The sequence below is a fragment of the Chaetodon auriga genome, chromosome 1 (genome assembly GCF_051107435.1).
Source record: "Chaetodon auriga isolate fChaAug3 chromosome 1, fChaAug3.hap1, whole genome shotgun sequence".
NCBI classification, from domain to species: domain Eukaryota; kingdom Metazoa; phylum Chordata; class Actinopteri; order Chaetodontiformes; family Chaetodontidae; genus Chaetodon; species Chaetodon auriga.
In genome coordinates this window covers 32,193,272-32,208,225 of record NC_135074.1, presented here as the reverse complement: position 1 = coordinate 32,208,225, position 14,954 = coordinate 32,193,272, and the positions used below count along the sequence as shown (strand labels likewise).

Genomic DNA, 14,954 nt, shown 5'->3' with positions numbered 1-14,954 from the left:
GACGGTGCAGAAACTGGGCCCTCCAGGACTCTCAGTCGATCCTCGGATCAAACAATTAGTACAAACATTTAACTGGGACCACGCGGGCCGTCCGCGGCATCAATCCCTATTGATTTTACTAATGTGGTTTCTGTAAGGCCGGTGGTGACAGAGCCACTCCGGCTCAGCGCTCATTATGGACGCTGGTCATCGATTGTGGTAAACAACAGACTAAAGGTAGATAATTGAGCAACGAGCCAGGTGAGGCTTCGCTCCTCTGTGGTTAAACGAGACGAGAAAACAACTCCCGGCGTCAGGGAATAGATGGAACAGAGTATCTGTTGGCGCTCATAATGAAACTGTGATAATAGCAAATAGAGTTTCACCTGCACTGGCCAATCAGCGAGCTGATTTCAGAGTGGACGGTCTGACTGTGATGGGTGCTGTTTGTCCTTCTTATTGTCTGACTCAGTCCTGCAAACACTCACTGCAGCTCCAAATGTGGATTCATCCGCCACTGAAAATAGTCCCAACAAATGCTCTATTTCCTGTTTGTCTGATAAAAACTACAGCGAGCAGCTGTTTGAGGAAGTTAACTGTTTCCTTTGCATTTGATTGATGTCTTCAGTAGGAACCAATGGGCTGAAGGCCACAGACAGGAAGTCAGACACAGACAGATTAACTCATTGGTCTCTTCATGGGATTTGTTGACAATCATGAAAAACAGAGTAGCTCCAGCTTTCATCCCTTCGGAGCCGAGAGGTCCAGATAACAAGTGCCATGATGCTGATTTAAGACTCACTGTGCTCACTGTGTTTTTATGGGGTTGCATGTCTTTATCAGATCAACATTACTGGTCTGCACCCTGTGGACCGCCCTCTCCACCACTACTAAAACTGCCATTATATATGTATCGTCAGCAGAATGTACTTCGAGTCAAAGTACTCACAGTGCAGTACGGTGTTCCTGTCAGAGTGTCTGTGGATTCATGTTCCTGCTGCGTTCATGTGTTTGCTGCGTTTTACTGCAGTCGATGTTTCAGCTTGAGCTCACTGAGCTCCTTTATGTCCTGTTAGGTATGAAGTGGCATGAAATGGAAACACTGAAATACAAGTATGTCAAAACTGTAAGTACAGAAAATATGCGTGTTTTTGCTGCTCCTGTCTCGTATTATTCCTGATTTTTCTGTGCAACGAGCCTCTTGTGTTTTCTGAGTTGTTTCTTAATTATCTTTGTGTTTCATTCATCTCGCTGTGAAATGAGCATTAATTAGTTTTTAAATGTGTTCTCTCAGTAAACTCCACTGAAACCAGTTTAACCTCAGCTGTGCTTCATGTCACGCCGTTCGTTTTCATCTACTCAAAGATTTGACGTCATTTCCTGTTGTTGTCGTTATTTGGTGTTTCACAGCATTCACCTGTTCATGAAACGCGCGCGCACACCTGTGTGAGCAGGTTACAGTGATGTCAGCTCCGCGTGCAGCGCGGTGAGGCGCGCGCTCTGTCTCTTTAACGGGCAGACCCCAGATCAGGTCCAGGGCCTCGCGCTCCGCCCCGCGCGAACCCGAGTGCGTCAACTTTGTTTGTCGGACCTCAGTTTTCTCTCGGTGTGTTCATGACATGGTGAGTAACGGTTTTCTCTGCTCAGAGTTGCCGTGCGTCGGAAGGAAAAGTTAGAGAGGAAGTGAGGAAGTGCATGGCTTTAAAAGGAAAAGGGAAAAGGAAAAAGGAAACTGCAGGAAAAGTGTGATTGAGGCCAGAAAACATGTCAACAGTGAGGTTCAGCTCAGCGGTAAAAACCAGCGTTTTGTGAACGCAGTCTGGTGCGTTTGGTTTGATTCAGGCTGCAGAGCGCAGTGAGAGGCTGCTGACCGGAAACACTCCGCACAACGTCTCACACAGTTTCCGTGAAGATGACAGACTTGAGCTTCACCTGCTGACTGAACAGATTCGTTTTCTCTGCTGAACCCTGAGACGCTTTCAGTCCCTTTAACGCTTCACTTCCATCCTGTCCGCTCATTGTCCAGCACTCTTTCCTGTGTGTGTGTGTGTGTGTGTGTGTGTGTATGCGTATGCGTGTGTCGCTGTGTGTGTGGGGGGGTCAGTGGTGGAGGAAGTATTCAGATCCTTACTTAAGTAAAACTACGAATACCACACTGAAAACACTCCACAAGTAAAAAGTCAATACTTAACTGCAGTGAAGTAAAAAAGTATTATTAGAAAAGTACTTCAAGTAGGAGATTATTCATGTTCCCTCTGTGTTTTTCTCTTCTATCTGCTGTTTGTGGATTAATATTACTGCTGCATTCATGTTGTGTTTTACTGCTGTTGGTGTTCAAGGCCGACTTTCATCAATCATTAATCTTTAATCTTACATAATCGTTGGAACGATACGATGGAATGTCGGATCTGATCTCAGCTCAGCTGTTTTCTGCTTCCTGTCTCAGAGTGAAGATGAATGAGGATGCGTTCGAGGTCCCGGAGAGGACCGAGTACCGCTACCTGGTGCAGGAGGAGGACGAGGAGGAGGTGCAGTACGTGCGGCACAGACACTACATCAACCCCCTGCTGGTGCTCTCCAGACGCTGCATCTTCCTCATCTGCCTCAGCGTCATGGCTCTGCTCTCGCTCGCCACCTACCTGGGCTACGTGGCCCAGACGCTGCCGCCGGGCCTCGCGCAGGTGTCCACGCACTGCGGGGAGTTCAGAGGACGACACGTGAGTTAATGCGGAGGGACGGGCTCCAGCTGTCTTCATGTACTGTCCATCAGCTGCACACGTGTCCTCAGTTTAAGTCACAGCATGTTCAGCCCGTCATCGATACCTCAGTCCGACCTCAGAGTTAGTCCACAGTTAAACTCAGCGCGTCGTCTTTTAGCACAGACTCATTTGGCTGGTTTGATTGGAGCACAGGTGAACTGTACCTCCTGGTTTTAACCCCCCCGAGCTTTTCTGAACACATCAGCTGTGCGTTCAGGAGCTCGTTACGCAGAATTTAACTCAGGAGCTCGTCGTGAAAATCGTTTTGCTGAATGCTTTATTTCGGATGCACTGAGCTGGAAGTGAAGCACATTCATGCATCATGTTTGTGAAGTTTATCACAGCGGATACAAAAACACCAGCAGACGAACACAAACCATCAGACTTCACCACGTTAGTCATTTATTCAATAAATATTCTCTGGTTCAGATCCTCAGATGTTTAGATTTGCTGCTCGTCTCTGTTTTGTGAACTCAACGTCTTTGAGTTTTGGGCCGTTGGTTTAAATCTTTGTGTCGTTTTATAGACGGACGGATCAATAATGAGGTTTCCTGTTAGCTTCAGCTGTGCTCTGCAGACAGGTGGTAGAACGTCACACTGTAGACCTTCTTCATCGAAGACATCTGACATGTCGGCAGAAGAAGCACAGGTGTGATTAATGAAGTGACCGTTGACTGCATTCCATTTAGCTGCTTCAGCATCAGGGTGGTCCTGGTCCTGGTCCTGGTCCTGGTCCTGGTCGTGCTGGTTTACAGGGACACAAAGGCTCCATTTCACATTTAGTCGAGTTTTTAAGTACAATTTTGAAGTACTTCTACTTTATTTGAGTATTACTTCTGCTCCACTATGTTTATTTAATAGAACTAACTTTGCAGATTCAGATTCATAAAACAAAATACAAATAAAAAAGGACATTTTGATGTTATATTATAGGTTTATATAAAACTTTATTGATCCTCAGGGGAAATTCACAAACCTCACAGCAGCACAGAAAGTCAATAAGATGAGCTCCACCTTTACCAGCTGACACATTAAAGTGACGAATCCATCAGTAGTTACCAATAATAATCATTTTTGTCTTTTAAGAGAGTTTTTCTGCTCTGTGCTGTGACTGAACAGCCTCAAGTGGCCGTTTGAGGAACTGCAGCTTTGGCTTCATTTCTCAGTCCTGAACGTTTCTGCTGAAAAAACAAATAATCAATGTTCTCCAATGAGGATTGGTCCTGTAAATACTGAAAGCAGTGTGTGTGTGTGTGTGTGTGTGTGTGTGTGTGTGTGTTATTTAATGCCACCTTTGAATCCTTCTTTTGCAGAAGAACGGAGCCTTCTCCTTTAAGGGGATGCCGTACGCCGCTCCGCCCGTCGGTAACCTGCGTTGGGCTCCTCCGGCCGAACCGCTGTGCAGGAGCCAGGTCACCGACGCCGGCCGCTTCCGCAGCATGTGTCCTCAGGTGCGGCCGCTGTCGAGCACGGGGAAGGTGATGGGCCAGGAGGACTGCCTCTTCATCAACGTGTGGACGCCCACGCTGCAGCCTGACGCCAAGCTGCCCGTCATGGTCTGGATCCACGGAGGATACCTGCACATGCTCAGCGGAGGAGAGCAGGACTACTCGCCCACGGAGAAGCTCGCCGCCAACACGGGAATGGTTTACGTCAGCTTCAACTACAGACTCAACGCCTTCGGCTTCCTGGCGCTGGAGATGCTGAGAGAAGGTTCTCCAAAGAACACCTCAGGTCAGTCGGCGAGGCACATGTAGCCTCCCTCCCGACGATGATCTCAATGCTGCTGTGAAGTGGGATGAGCGAGCATCAGCAAGTGATGTGAGCGGCTGAGACAGCTGTCAATCAAGCTGAAGTGCCCCCAGACGCCCCCCTCTTAATGAAAAACTTCTGTAACGAGATTGTGGCTCTTTTTAGACCCTAAACAGTCAAATTTCTCTGTGTTCATGTACCAAAGGATCGATCCAAGGTTTAGCTCCCACAGAAAACTCTACCTGTCTGCGTACTGCCACGAGCTCTGCACATATTAAAACACCAAACAGCAGATCTTAGCTGCAGTTTATGCAACCTTTCTCTCCCTGTTGGTCATCTGTGATAATCTGAGAAACATCCCCCAAAGAGTCAGCGGAGCTTTGAGCTAAATGCTAACATTAGCATGCTAACATGCTCGCAATGGTACTGCTAAGATGGTGACTTTTTGAGTTTAGAGTGTTAGCATGCTAACATTTGCTAATTAGCACAATATTCAAAGTACGGCTGAGGTTGACGGGAGTCTCTTTGGTTTTGTAGCAGTTAAAGTAGTTAAAGGAGCAGCAGAGTTCTCCATCCTGAGGGGAGCATGAACATCTGAGGTGAGCTTTAAAACGGACCACATGCTAGCTGCTAGCTACTGGCTAACAGCTACTGAAAAGAAAAGAAGCTTGACTGAAGTCTGACAGCACACCTGTGACATCATTTCCTGTTTGGACAAATAGTGAAGGTCCATGAATTGCTTGCACACATAAACAGTGAAGTGACTGTTGGTGCTGAGACTCATTTTCAGGTTTGTCTTCGAGTCAAATGAAACGCTCAGAGTTTGAATTAACAGCTCTTAAAGTGCTCTGTTAACATCACAGATCAGGATCAAGAAGTCGAGGAGGGAGTTATGGTTGTTGTTCAGCTCCAGAAAGCTTTTAACAGCCTACATCCGACCGTTACAGGACATGGTGTTGTGTTAAAGAAGTCATAATGGGGAGGGAGGCCATTTTCTTGCAAGCTATTTACCACTTAAGCAGACTGTTGAAATATTTATGGCGTTTACATTGTGCTGCCGGTGCAGCTGAAACCCGAAAAGTCCACCTTTCCATTACGATGTGAATACTTAATGAATGTTAATGTGAGCCGGATAGATGGAGCTAATTTGGGAGGCTGGCTCCTCCACCTTAACGTCTGCATCGTCGCACTCTGTGGGACTCAGATTAGCGTGTTGTGAGTCGAGCTGCGTGATGGCTGTTACATAATCCGGATTCGCCCGCTGTGACCTTGATGTGTAATGACCCGTTAAATGAAAGAGCCTCCCGTGACACGATGGCGTGATGGCAGGGCGCGAGTCCTCCTCGTCTTCCTCTTCTCCCGCCACACTTTTCTAATTTTGAGTCTTTGGCCCATTTCCTCGCTCCCTCAGCTTGAAAAGAGTTAAATTTAGTTCGAGCTGCCAGAGCAGCTCCGGCGAGCTGGTTTTGTTTCTGACAGAGAAAATGGGACGCCGGAAACAAGGCCACATCAAAGCAGGCTGCTAATCGATCCCGCCCCCCCTCCACAGGGAACTATGGCTTCATGGACCAGATCGCAGCTCTGAAGTGGGTCCAGAGGAACATCCACGTGTTTGGAGGAGATCCTGGGAAAGTCACCATCTTTGGACAGAGCTCAGGTATGAACATGAGGCGCGTGTGTGCTGTGAAACACAGTCTGTCAGAGCCGCCGTGGAGGTTTTCATGTTCCCCTGCACCACAGCACACACCACAACCATCAGAGAGGAGGTCTGCCTCCTCCCCGAAGGAGTAACCAGCAGAGACACTTTGCTGCATGTGATCACAGGCAGTCACGCTAACGCTTAAACTCCTGTAGCCACATGCTAACGAGCCCGTCAGAACAGAGAACGTGCACGAAAACAAATGTTATAATTAATGTGGATCCCGAGGCAACGCGGGTTTATTTATAGCATGTTTCAAACACGCAGGCGCTTTGAAGGACTGAAGGACTCTGGACTGCGCTCCATCTTTAATGACACTTTGTACTTCGATTGTACTGCATTTCAAAGGGACATGTTGTACTTTTACTTCTCTGCAGTTGTTTGACAGCTTTAGTTACTTTGCAAATCAAGATTTTCTAAACGCAGCACATGAAGAACTTTAGAAATGTGACGCGTTATAAAAACAAACTACCCAGCAGCTGAAACCAGGCGACAGTGATGAAGGTTTGAGTCATTTCTCAAACAAACTGTGAAACGTTTCAGCTTCTCAAACGTGAAGATTTTCAGCTTTAGTTTCTTTTTGTGACGTAAACTGAGTCATTTAGAGGTTTGGACTGAAGCACCAGCACTCTGACGGTCTTCGTCCAGTCCTGACCTGTGTCCCTGCTGTCTCTCTGTGGAAGGTGGGACATCCGTGTGGACCCTCATGATGTCTCCGCTGGCGAAGGGCCTCTTCCACGCGGCGGTGGACATGAGCGGCTCGTACGTCTACAACGCCACGCTGGAGCAGGCCGAGTCCGACAACCTGGCGTTCCTGAGGAAGACGGGCTGCGGAGACGCGACCTGCCTCAGACGTCTGTCCGTCGCACAGGTCCTGCAGGTAGGACACGTCAGCCTGAGTCAACTCTCAGCGAGTTCGGCCGTGAAATCTATCAAAGAGACGGGAGTCATTCAGAAGGATCTAATAAGAGACAGAAACACAGCACAGTCGTTATTCTCTGTTAATGTTTGAGGATTTCATAAAATATCTGATTCGTGACTCGTCTTGTGAGACAGTGAGACACTCTGATAAACTTTAAAATTGCTCCTTCCTGCTGATGGACCGTAATGTCACTGAGCACCTGAATGTTTCTGATTTTACCGTGACAGTTAATGAAGAAACCGGACTCTAAAATTAATGGAAAAAAAATTCAATTTTTGAGTTTTACTCTGAAGCTCCAGAGGCTGAAATCTGCAGCCATAATTTGTTGGAAGTGTTCTGCACCTTCGCTCAGAAAGCCCATTAAGATTTATTAAATAAAAGATCCTCTGCAGAGAAGCAGAAGTAGAGAGATTTTAAAGAGAGCCTCCATTCAACACGTCTCACCATAACCTCAGGACGACTCATGAATAATGTATTTTATGAAATGAAATAACATACGAGCGCAGGCAGTGAAAGGACGAGTCCTGAACTCTGAGGAGTGCGGCAGTCATCAAACTGTATATTACTGTTATTAAGCTTTTAAAATGCCACATTATCCTTCCAGCTGCCGCTCAGGTCCACTCCGCCGAATGCTTGATTTCTGCTTCTCTTGTTTTTATTCAGATGTTTTTCTGCAGTTGTTCCGTGAAATAAGACGAGAGCGAGCTTCATAATTTAGTCTTTAGTTTAGTTTGTTGTGAGACAGTAATGTATTCCAGATTTTCTTCGTCTAATCTCTGAATCTCTGATTTCCTTCTCGTCAACAAACCTGACGAATGTATAAATTAACAGTTCAGCTGATGGATCTTCCTCCTCTGAGCTCCATTAAAACTCATCAGTGAGCCTCACTGTTGTTCCTCCATCACCCTGAACGCACACAAACACTCACCGCAGCACTAAATGTGGATTCATCCACCGCTGAAAATAGTCCCTAACAAACGCTCTGTTTCCTCCTGTTTGACCGATTAAAAAATGAGGCGCTGTTTGAGGAAATGATTGAAGTGTCATTCAAAATCAAGCTCAATTTTTGTGAGGCGGGTTCAAGTTCACAGACGCCACATTTCTATCTTCATCGTCACCCTGATGAGCGTCACGTGCACTAGCGGCTCTATGGAGGAAGTGAGCTGTGGTCACATGACCGACTGAAGAGTGAAAGGAAGTTTTAATTTGTTCCGTTATTTGTTTTTTTACACTCCATTTTAATTATTCAGCTGACGGTGTTATTTATTGATGATGTAACCTTTTACTAACCTCAAGTCACATGAAAAATAAATTACAATCACAAAAACTAAAAAAAAACACAAGAGGAGACAAAGAGAGGCTTTTAAAGTGATTACATATTTATAATAAATCCACCGCTCATATGAAAACGCTGCGTTCCTGCACGTCTGCCCTGTGAACGTCGTCAGGAGGGTGTCGATCTGATCTGTGCGAATAACGACAAAAAAGAAAAGATGGCGGCTGAAAGACGGCAAAGTTTGTAGTAAATGTCTCACAAATCAGCAGAAGTCTGAACAAACACTCAAATCAGGGAAATCAGTTTTCTTCTCTCTGCACCTGTAATCCAGAAATCTTGGTGAGGCCCTCCTGAAGTGATGGGGTCCCTTTGTCTCCTCAGGCCGTCCCCTGGCAGGAGTACCCGTCCTGGGCTGCAGACGATCTGACCGACCTCCCCACCAAAGGGACCTTCATCGGCCCCATCGCCGTGGTGGACGGATACGTCCTCGAGGCTCCACCTTTTGAGGTGTGGGAGAAGAAAGGAGACCACAGCGACGTTCCCTTCGTCATTGGGACGACGGAGCAGGAGGTGGACTTCAGGTGAGAGCTCACCTGGTTCAGGCTCGTCGCTGTCAGCTGTTACTGTGACCAAACTGTCCTCTTCCTCTGTTTCCTCTGCAGCCCCCCCGCTGACAACATCTCCATGTGGACGTGGGGGGACAGCCAGTGGTTTGTAACAGGTAAGAGCTGCTGTGGACGTTCAGGACAGTGTTGATGATTGTGAAGTCGAGCCTGACGGTGGATGATGATGATGGTGATGATGATGATGATGATGATGATGATGACAGGAAATCTGGAAGTGGAGGTGAAGATTTGAAGGTCCAACTCATCCAGCAGCATTCAGAGCATCGTCTCCGTCAGGACGTCCAACGTGAGGCCGAACGAAACGTTGACATGAAACCACAGAAGACAAATAACCTGCGACAGAAAACATTTAGACGAGAGATTTTCTGTTTTTTAGGAAACGTAAACGTCACATTTCAGGAAGTAGGTGAAATCTGTAATCTGGCCTGATTCCACTCGAGATTACACAGCACCAGATTATATAATGCTGTGTGGAGTCTGTTTGGGACAGTAAATCACTGCTGTCTCACTCACTCTGCAGAGAGAAATCCGCTTCAGTTCAGGGCAGGTTCGGTGTTCTGTTAGCATCTCATGCTAGCTGACGTGCACAGAAAGCTGCTGAATATTTAAAGAGCAGCCCGCGGACTCGTTTGGGAAACTGCCTTCAGCCAAAGAGCAGTTTGTGAAAAGGTCTTCTGTCCAACACGGAGGCGTTTAATTTCTGCTTTACCTTCATGTGTGGACACGTTCTGTCCGTATGTCTGCAGCTCTGTCACTCTCTGATCCACACAGATAAACTTCAGTCCTTCAGCGAGAATCTCCCCAAAGAGGCGCTGGAGCTGTACCCGAGCTCCGCCCCCTGCCCCACCACAGACCGCTGTCCGGAGAGGACCTACACCACCATGGTGTCCGACATCAGGGTCACCTGTCCCAACAACGACCTGGCCTGGAGGGCCGCGGGTAAGCTCGTGACGCGCTCACTCTGTGAGCACAGCAGGGACATGTGACTCTGTGGTGAGGGGCTGCAGTGAAAACCAGCAGGCTCCTGTGGTTCAGGTCCGGGACAAATGAGCCCAAATGAGCCTTAATTCACTCGTTTCTGACGGCGCGCTGTGGAGTTTTCCTCTAAACAAACAAAAGCTGTTTATCCTGGAGCTCAAACAAACGTCTCAGACGCCTTTCCTTCACCTTAAAAGCTGATTTTTGGAAGACTTTTAAATCCTGCTTCGTTCAGTGCTGCCTGTCTGTGAGCGTGCACACGTATGACGGCGAGTCTCAGCAGCTCGAGCAGAGCTTAAAACTCCTCTGGGAAGTGTTCATGGTGTTCAGAAATGAGAGCACTGTCACCCCATGTAGTCCAACATTTACTCCACTTTTAGCTCTTGAGCAGCTTAATGTTCCACTTTGTTCTCCAGCTGTCTCCACCTTTATCAGAAGCAGTGGAACCAAAACTCTGAGCTAAAGAGGCTGAAAAGCTCCGAGAAGCTGTTTACGTTTTAAGGTTTCTTCCTTTTTTTTAGTAAGATCTGCAGTTTTTGTTCGGACTTTGTCGTCCTTTGATTTTAAAAGCCTTGAACTTGTTAGCTGAATGTGTTCAACAGCTGTTCAGAGCAGCAGTACCACAGTGTGTCAGAGTACTGCATGTATTATGGATATATTTTCATTAACATTGAATGTACGCGGCCGTGCCCACAGAGTACCGTCTCTGGCTGTTTCTCCTGCGCCTGCGTGCAGGTTATCAGTGTATTAAAGCTTCTGTGTACGAGTTATTTTATCATTCTGCATAACAAATGTGCTCGTCGGCGTCGGACTGCTGCGGCTCCTCGCTGAGTTTCCGCTGCAGCAGGATTGTCTTCATGTAGGTTTGTGCCTGTGGGACTTGTTAAGCTCACTCAGTGGTGAAGCTCTGAGTAAACTGACATTTAGCTGCTGTGAGAGGCAGCTGCAGGGCATGCTGGGTGATTTTCCTGCACGGTTCATTGGGTTTTTTTTCTGTTCAGAAAGCAGCCGATCTGGACCGATGATGAATAATGCTCACACCAAAAAACGCTCAATATTCTCTCTCCTGAAGAATGAAAGAGCTTCTCAAACAGGATGAACTTCTGACTCAAATATTCAATGAAAGCCAAATTCCCCAAAGCAGCGTATCAAGGCTGGAGATGTGCTACACTTTGAATATGTCATGAAAAGTCCAAACCAGCAGTGAACGCCTCGTCTGCTAACGAGCTCCGTGCGTATCGCAGCCTGATGGATCTTCTTCCTCAGACCTCCATCAGTGATCCTCACTGCCCCTGCTGCCACAAACACTCACTGCAGCACCAGATGTGGATTCATCCGCCGCTGAAAATAGTCCCAACAGATGCTCTACTTCCTCCTGTTGGTTTGAGAAAAAGGAAATTACTCATTTTTTAACTGAAAACAAAGTTATTTATCTGTGAGGGCTTTTTAAAGACTCCAGTGAGCTTGGAGCCGAGAACACAGACAGGAAGTCAGAACGTATCAAGAGGCTGGTTACGTTGAATGATGACCTCATGTTTAGCCCTCATCTAACTCAGTAAACCCTCTTTCTGTCCGCAGCGGCTCTGGACAGCCCTGTGTATCGATACGTGGTGACGCACACGCCGTCCGGACCCATCAACACGTCCAGCGACCTGCTGCCGTTCCCCAGCCGCTTCTCCTTCCACTGCCTGGACATCGTGGCGTTCTTCGGGGGGCTGGAGTCCGTCCTGGGGAAACCGCTGTCTGACGGAGACAAGAGCTTCCAGGATCTCATCACACGCCACCTCGTCACCTTCGCCAAAACAGGTGAGCGCGCTTCCCGCCTCTTGTGTTTACTTCCCTGTTTCCTGTGGACTCGTCAAACGCGGACGTCCTGCAGCTGTAAAGTGTTAGAAATGACTGTTTGAGAGTCTCTGGATTTCAGGCGCACGCTCACGAAGTTTGACGTGTTTTTCACTGCGTTCCATGTTGGAAACCTGCTCCTGCAAAAGAGGTTTGCTTTGAATTACACAGTCAGTCGTCCTCAGACACGCAGGTCAGTCATCAGACATTAGACTAATGATCAGTCACACATCAAGCAGGCGCAGGATGATGCTGCTCAGAGCGAGTCCCTGTTCTGTTTCCGTCTCGTGCGCTGAACGTGGCGTCCTGCTGTTCCGCTGACTGCCTGTGATCAGCCTGCAGAGAAAACAACAGCTCGCTAGGAAAACACAACTTAGACTTTAAAGTGTGTTTTAAACATGAGCTCAGCAAACCGTCGACGAGGAAGAAAATACATTCAGCGTGTGTTTGGCCTGAAGACGCTCATCATGTGTTCTGCTGCCAACGACGCTCAGCAGAAGTCCGTTTGTTTGTTTGTTTACGAGGAAGCTCGACGGCAGACCTTTATCTCTGACACGGTGAAGTCCTCCAGATGACTGGAACTTCAGAGGCGTCCGAAAGTCCAAATATCCGTTAAATGTCAGGTCATTGTTGGCAGCGATGTCCAGGCGACGCTGCTGGTGTTTGTTAGGAGCAGCTGACGTCGTGATGATTTCTTAGAGTCGACCTAAAACCAGCTGCACAGCCGCTTCGTCACGTCTACGCTGATTTTTGTGGTGTTTCTCCAGGATGGATCTTTGTAGCTTTGCAGGAGGAGGAGGCCTACAGAGCTCTGATTGGTCGATTCTTCTCTGCTGGATTCAGACATTAAAGCGCCGCAGACGTTGTTGTCATCATGTGTGATACTTCGTCCAGGTCTTGAAAATAAGGCTGATGACGCTCTTCCTCCGTCCTGCAGGTAAGATGGAGGACAAATGGCCGGAATACCCAGCAGCCACTGCGCTCCTGTCCGACAGCCTGTCGGTGGTGCAGAACTACTCGGCCGTGCGCTGTCAGCTGTGGAAGGAGAACGGCCTGTACGCCTACGCCTGGGTGAACTGACGGCGCTCAGCTCGTCATGGGCGGACTGCGAAAGCTTCGTCACGCCGACGTGACGTCACGCAGCTCAAATCCACAGCGTGAGTGGAACACGTTGGTTTGAAGTTTGACTGTTCTGCCTCTTTTTATTGTTATGAAGAATTAACAATCATATCTGTGTACAAATATCTCCACAAAGTACAAAAAAAACACATTTTCTCACTTCACCTCCAGTGGATCGGTCAGAATGTGGCTTTCAGACACTCGTCTCCACCTCAGTGCAGCGAAAGTCAGTGGAGTTTATTGAAAAATGACAAAAAAATCAGCTGAAATGTTTCCAGAAACGATGTCTCGACTGTTCTGGATGATCCGGTTTCATTGGATCTGCTTTTCATTCAAGAGTAGAAACAACACACCTTTCTATCACTGAGTGGGCTGAAGACCCCTGACTGACATGTTTTATTTGATCTTATATTCAGCTGATAAAGCGTCCAGTTAACCCAAAGATCTGCAGGACGTTTTACTTCCTGTGAATACTGCTTCACTTTTTCTTAATCGTGTACTTTTGGTTTTTGATTTTAACGCTCAAACATAGTTAACAGGTTTCTTTTTGACAGATTCAGTGTTTTCTCCTGCCTGACGCTCCGCCGCTGTTCTATCAGGCCTTTGGTTGCTTTTAACTGTCCTTGTTCAGGTTCAGGTCTCATCCTGTGAGGCTTTTTAACTTTCTATCTAAAACAATTATCTAAGCTTAAAAAAATTAAATTTCCTTCAGTTTTCTTCACAGAAATGAGTGAAATGCTGAGCTACAGCCGGCTGAATGTTTGAAAAAGGTCTTCTTGCAGCTCTTGACATCAGTGAGGCCCAGTGAGAAGCTTTGGCGACCCCTAGTGGGGGTCGGCTCCCCAGGTTGGGAACCCGTGCTGTGGAGAAATCAAATAAATAAGAACTGAACTTTGTCTGTCTGAACTTTGAGGAGTAAGTCTGAGGATCTCAGGCTTCTCTGGTCAAACTGAGCCGTACAGGAAGTCGTGACGCAGCCACTTCCTGTGGACGCTGATGTCACAGGCTTCAGTTCTCAGAGGGAGATCGACTCACGTGTCTGAGATTGTGAATTCAGGGAGAAGTCTGAGGCGAGAGAGGGATGTGACGCCTGTGAGCTCGAAGTTTTGTGTGTTAACCTTTGTGTGAATGAGGCGTTCAGTCACGGGGCGTTTGTTTTGTGAACCTGTGCAGCCCTGCTGTTTGTCATAACCTCCACGCTCAACCACTAAGTCTTTGCACTTTCCTGTGAGCCTATTGATCACATGTATATTTCACTGCACGCACAGATGCAGCTGATTGAACAGAAGAGTTTTAATTCACACGTTTATTCCAGCTTTGTGTGCAGACGGCGTCACGCTGGACGATGCTGCGGCGTCGTGTGTCGATGCAGTGAAGTCTGATCACTAATGTTCAATAAACTGACCACATGAACACTCGTTCTGCTCTCAGGCTGTTTCTCAGGATGCAGTCGTTCTGGTTTCATGGTTTCTTGATGTTCTTTAATCATTTTTGTATTGATGACAAATTCAATGATTGATTACGAGTCAGGAAACATAATGAGTCACGTGAATGAAGAAAAAACGCTAATTCAGCAGTTATGTACACTGTTAGCTGCCAACAGCTAGCATAGCGTAGTGGCTAGCAGGGTTAGCAGTTAGCTGATTATACACAAAGAGTTCCCACAGGAAGTGTGCCAGCTGGAGGACCTGGAGCCGAAGGATGAATCCTGTCCTGCTGAGGACCTGGAGCTGAAGGATGAATCCTGTCCTGCTGAGGACCTGGAGCTGAAGGATGAATCCTGTCCTGCTGAGGACCTGGAGCTGCGTCACGAGTGGCTGCTGCAAGCAAAGAAACCAGCTGCTGGTGGGAGAAGTTTCCTTTTTTAAGCTAACGAGAGGAATGCTTGAAAAGCTCCAAAACAGCAACTTTAAACACCAAATGAATGAATTCCTCTGAGTTAAAGTGAAGGTCGCACTTTGAGTTTCAGTCCTTCATCATTCTGAATGTTTGTGACTTAAAG

The 14,954-nt window shown here is 47.3% G+C and overlaps 1 protein-coding gene across 1 annotated transcript; it reads left to right on the top strand.

Moving 5' to 3' along the window:
• The first annotated feature begins 1,538 nt into the window (after window positions 1–1,538).
• Window positions 1,539–14,371, top strand: LOC143323593 (para-nitrobenzyl esterase). The gene is made up of 10 exons (XM_076735524.1): window positions 1,539–1,601; window positions 2,426–2,696; window positions 4,052–4,472; window positions 6,040–6,147; window positions 6,873–7,069; window positions 8,769–8,968; window positions 9,050–9,108; window positions 9,785–9,952; window positions 11,570–11,797; window positions 12,771–14,371. The coding sequence occupies exons 2-10, from the start codon at window positions 2,433–2,435 to the stop codon at window positions 12,911–12,913; spliced, it is 1,788 nt and encodes a 595-aa protein (XP_076591639.1). The 5' UTR covers window positions 1,539–1,601; window positions 2,426–2,432; the 3' UTR covers window positions 12,914–14,371.
• Window positions 14,372–14,954: the final 583 nt, after the last annotated feature.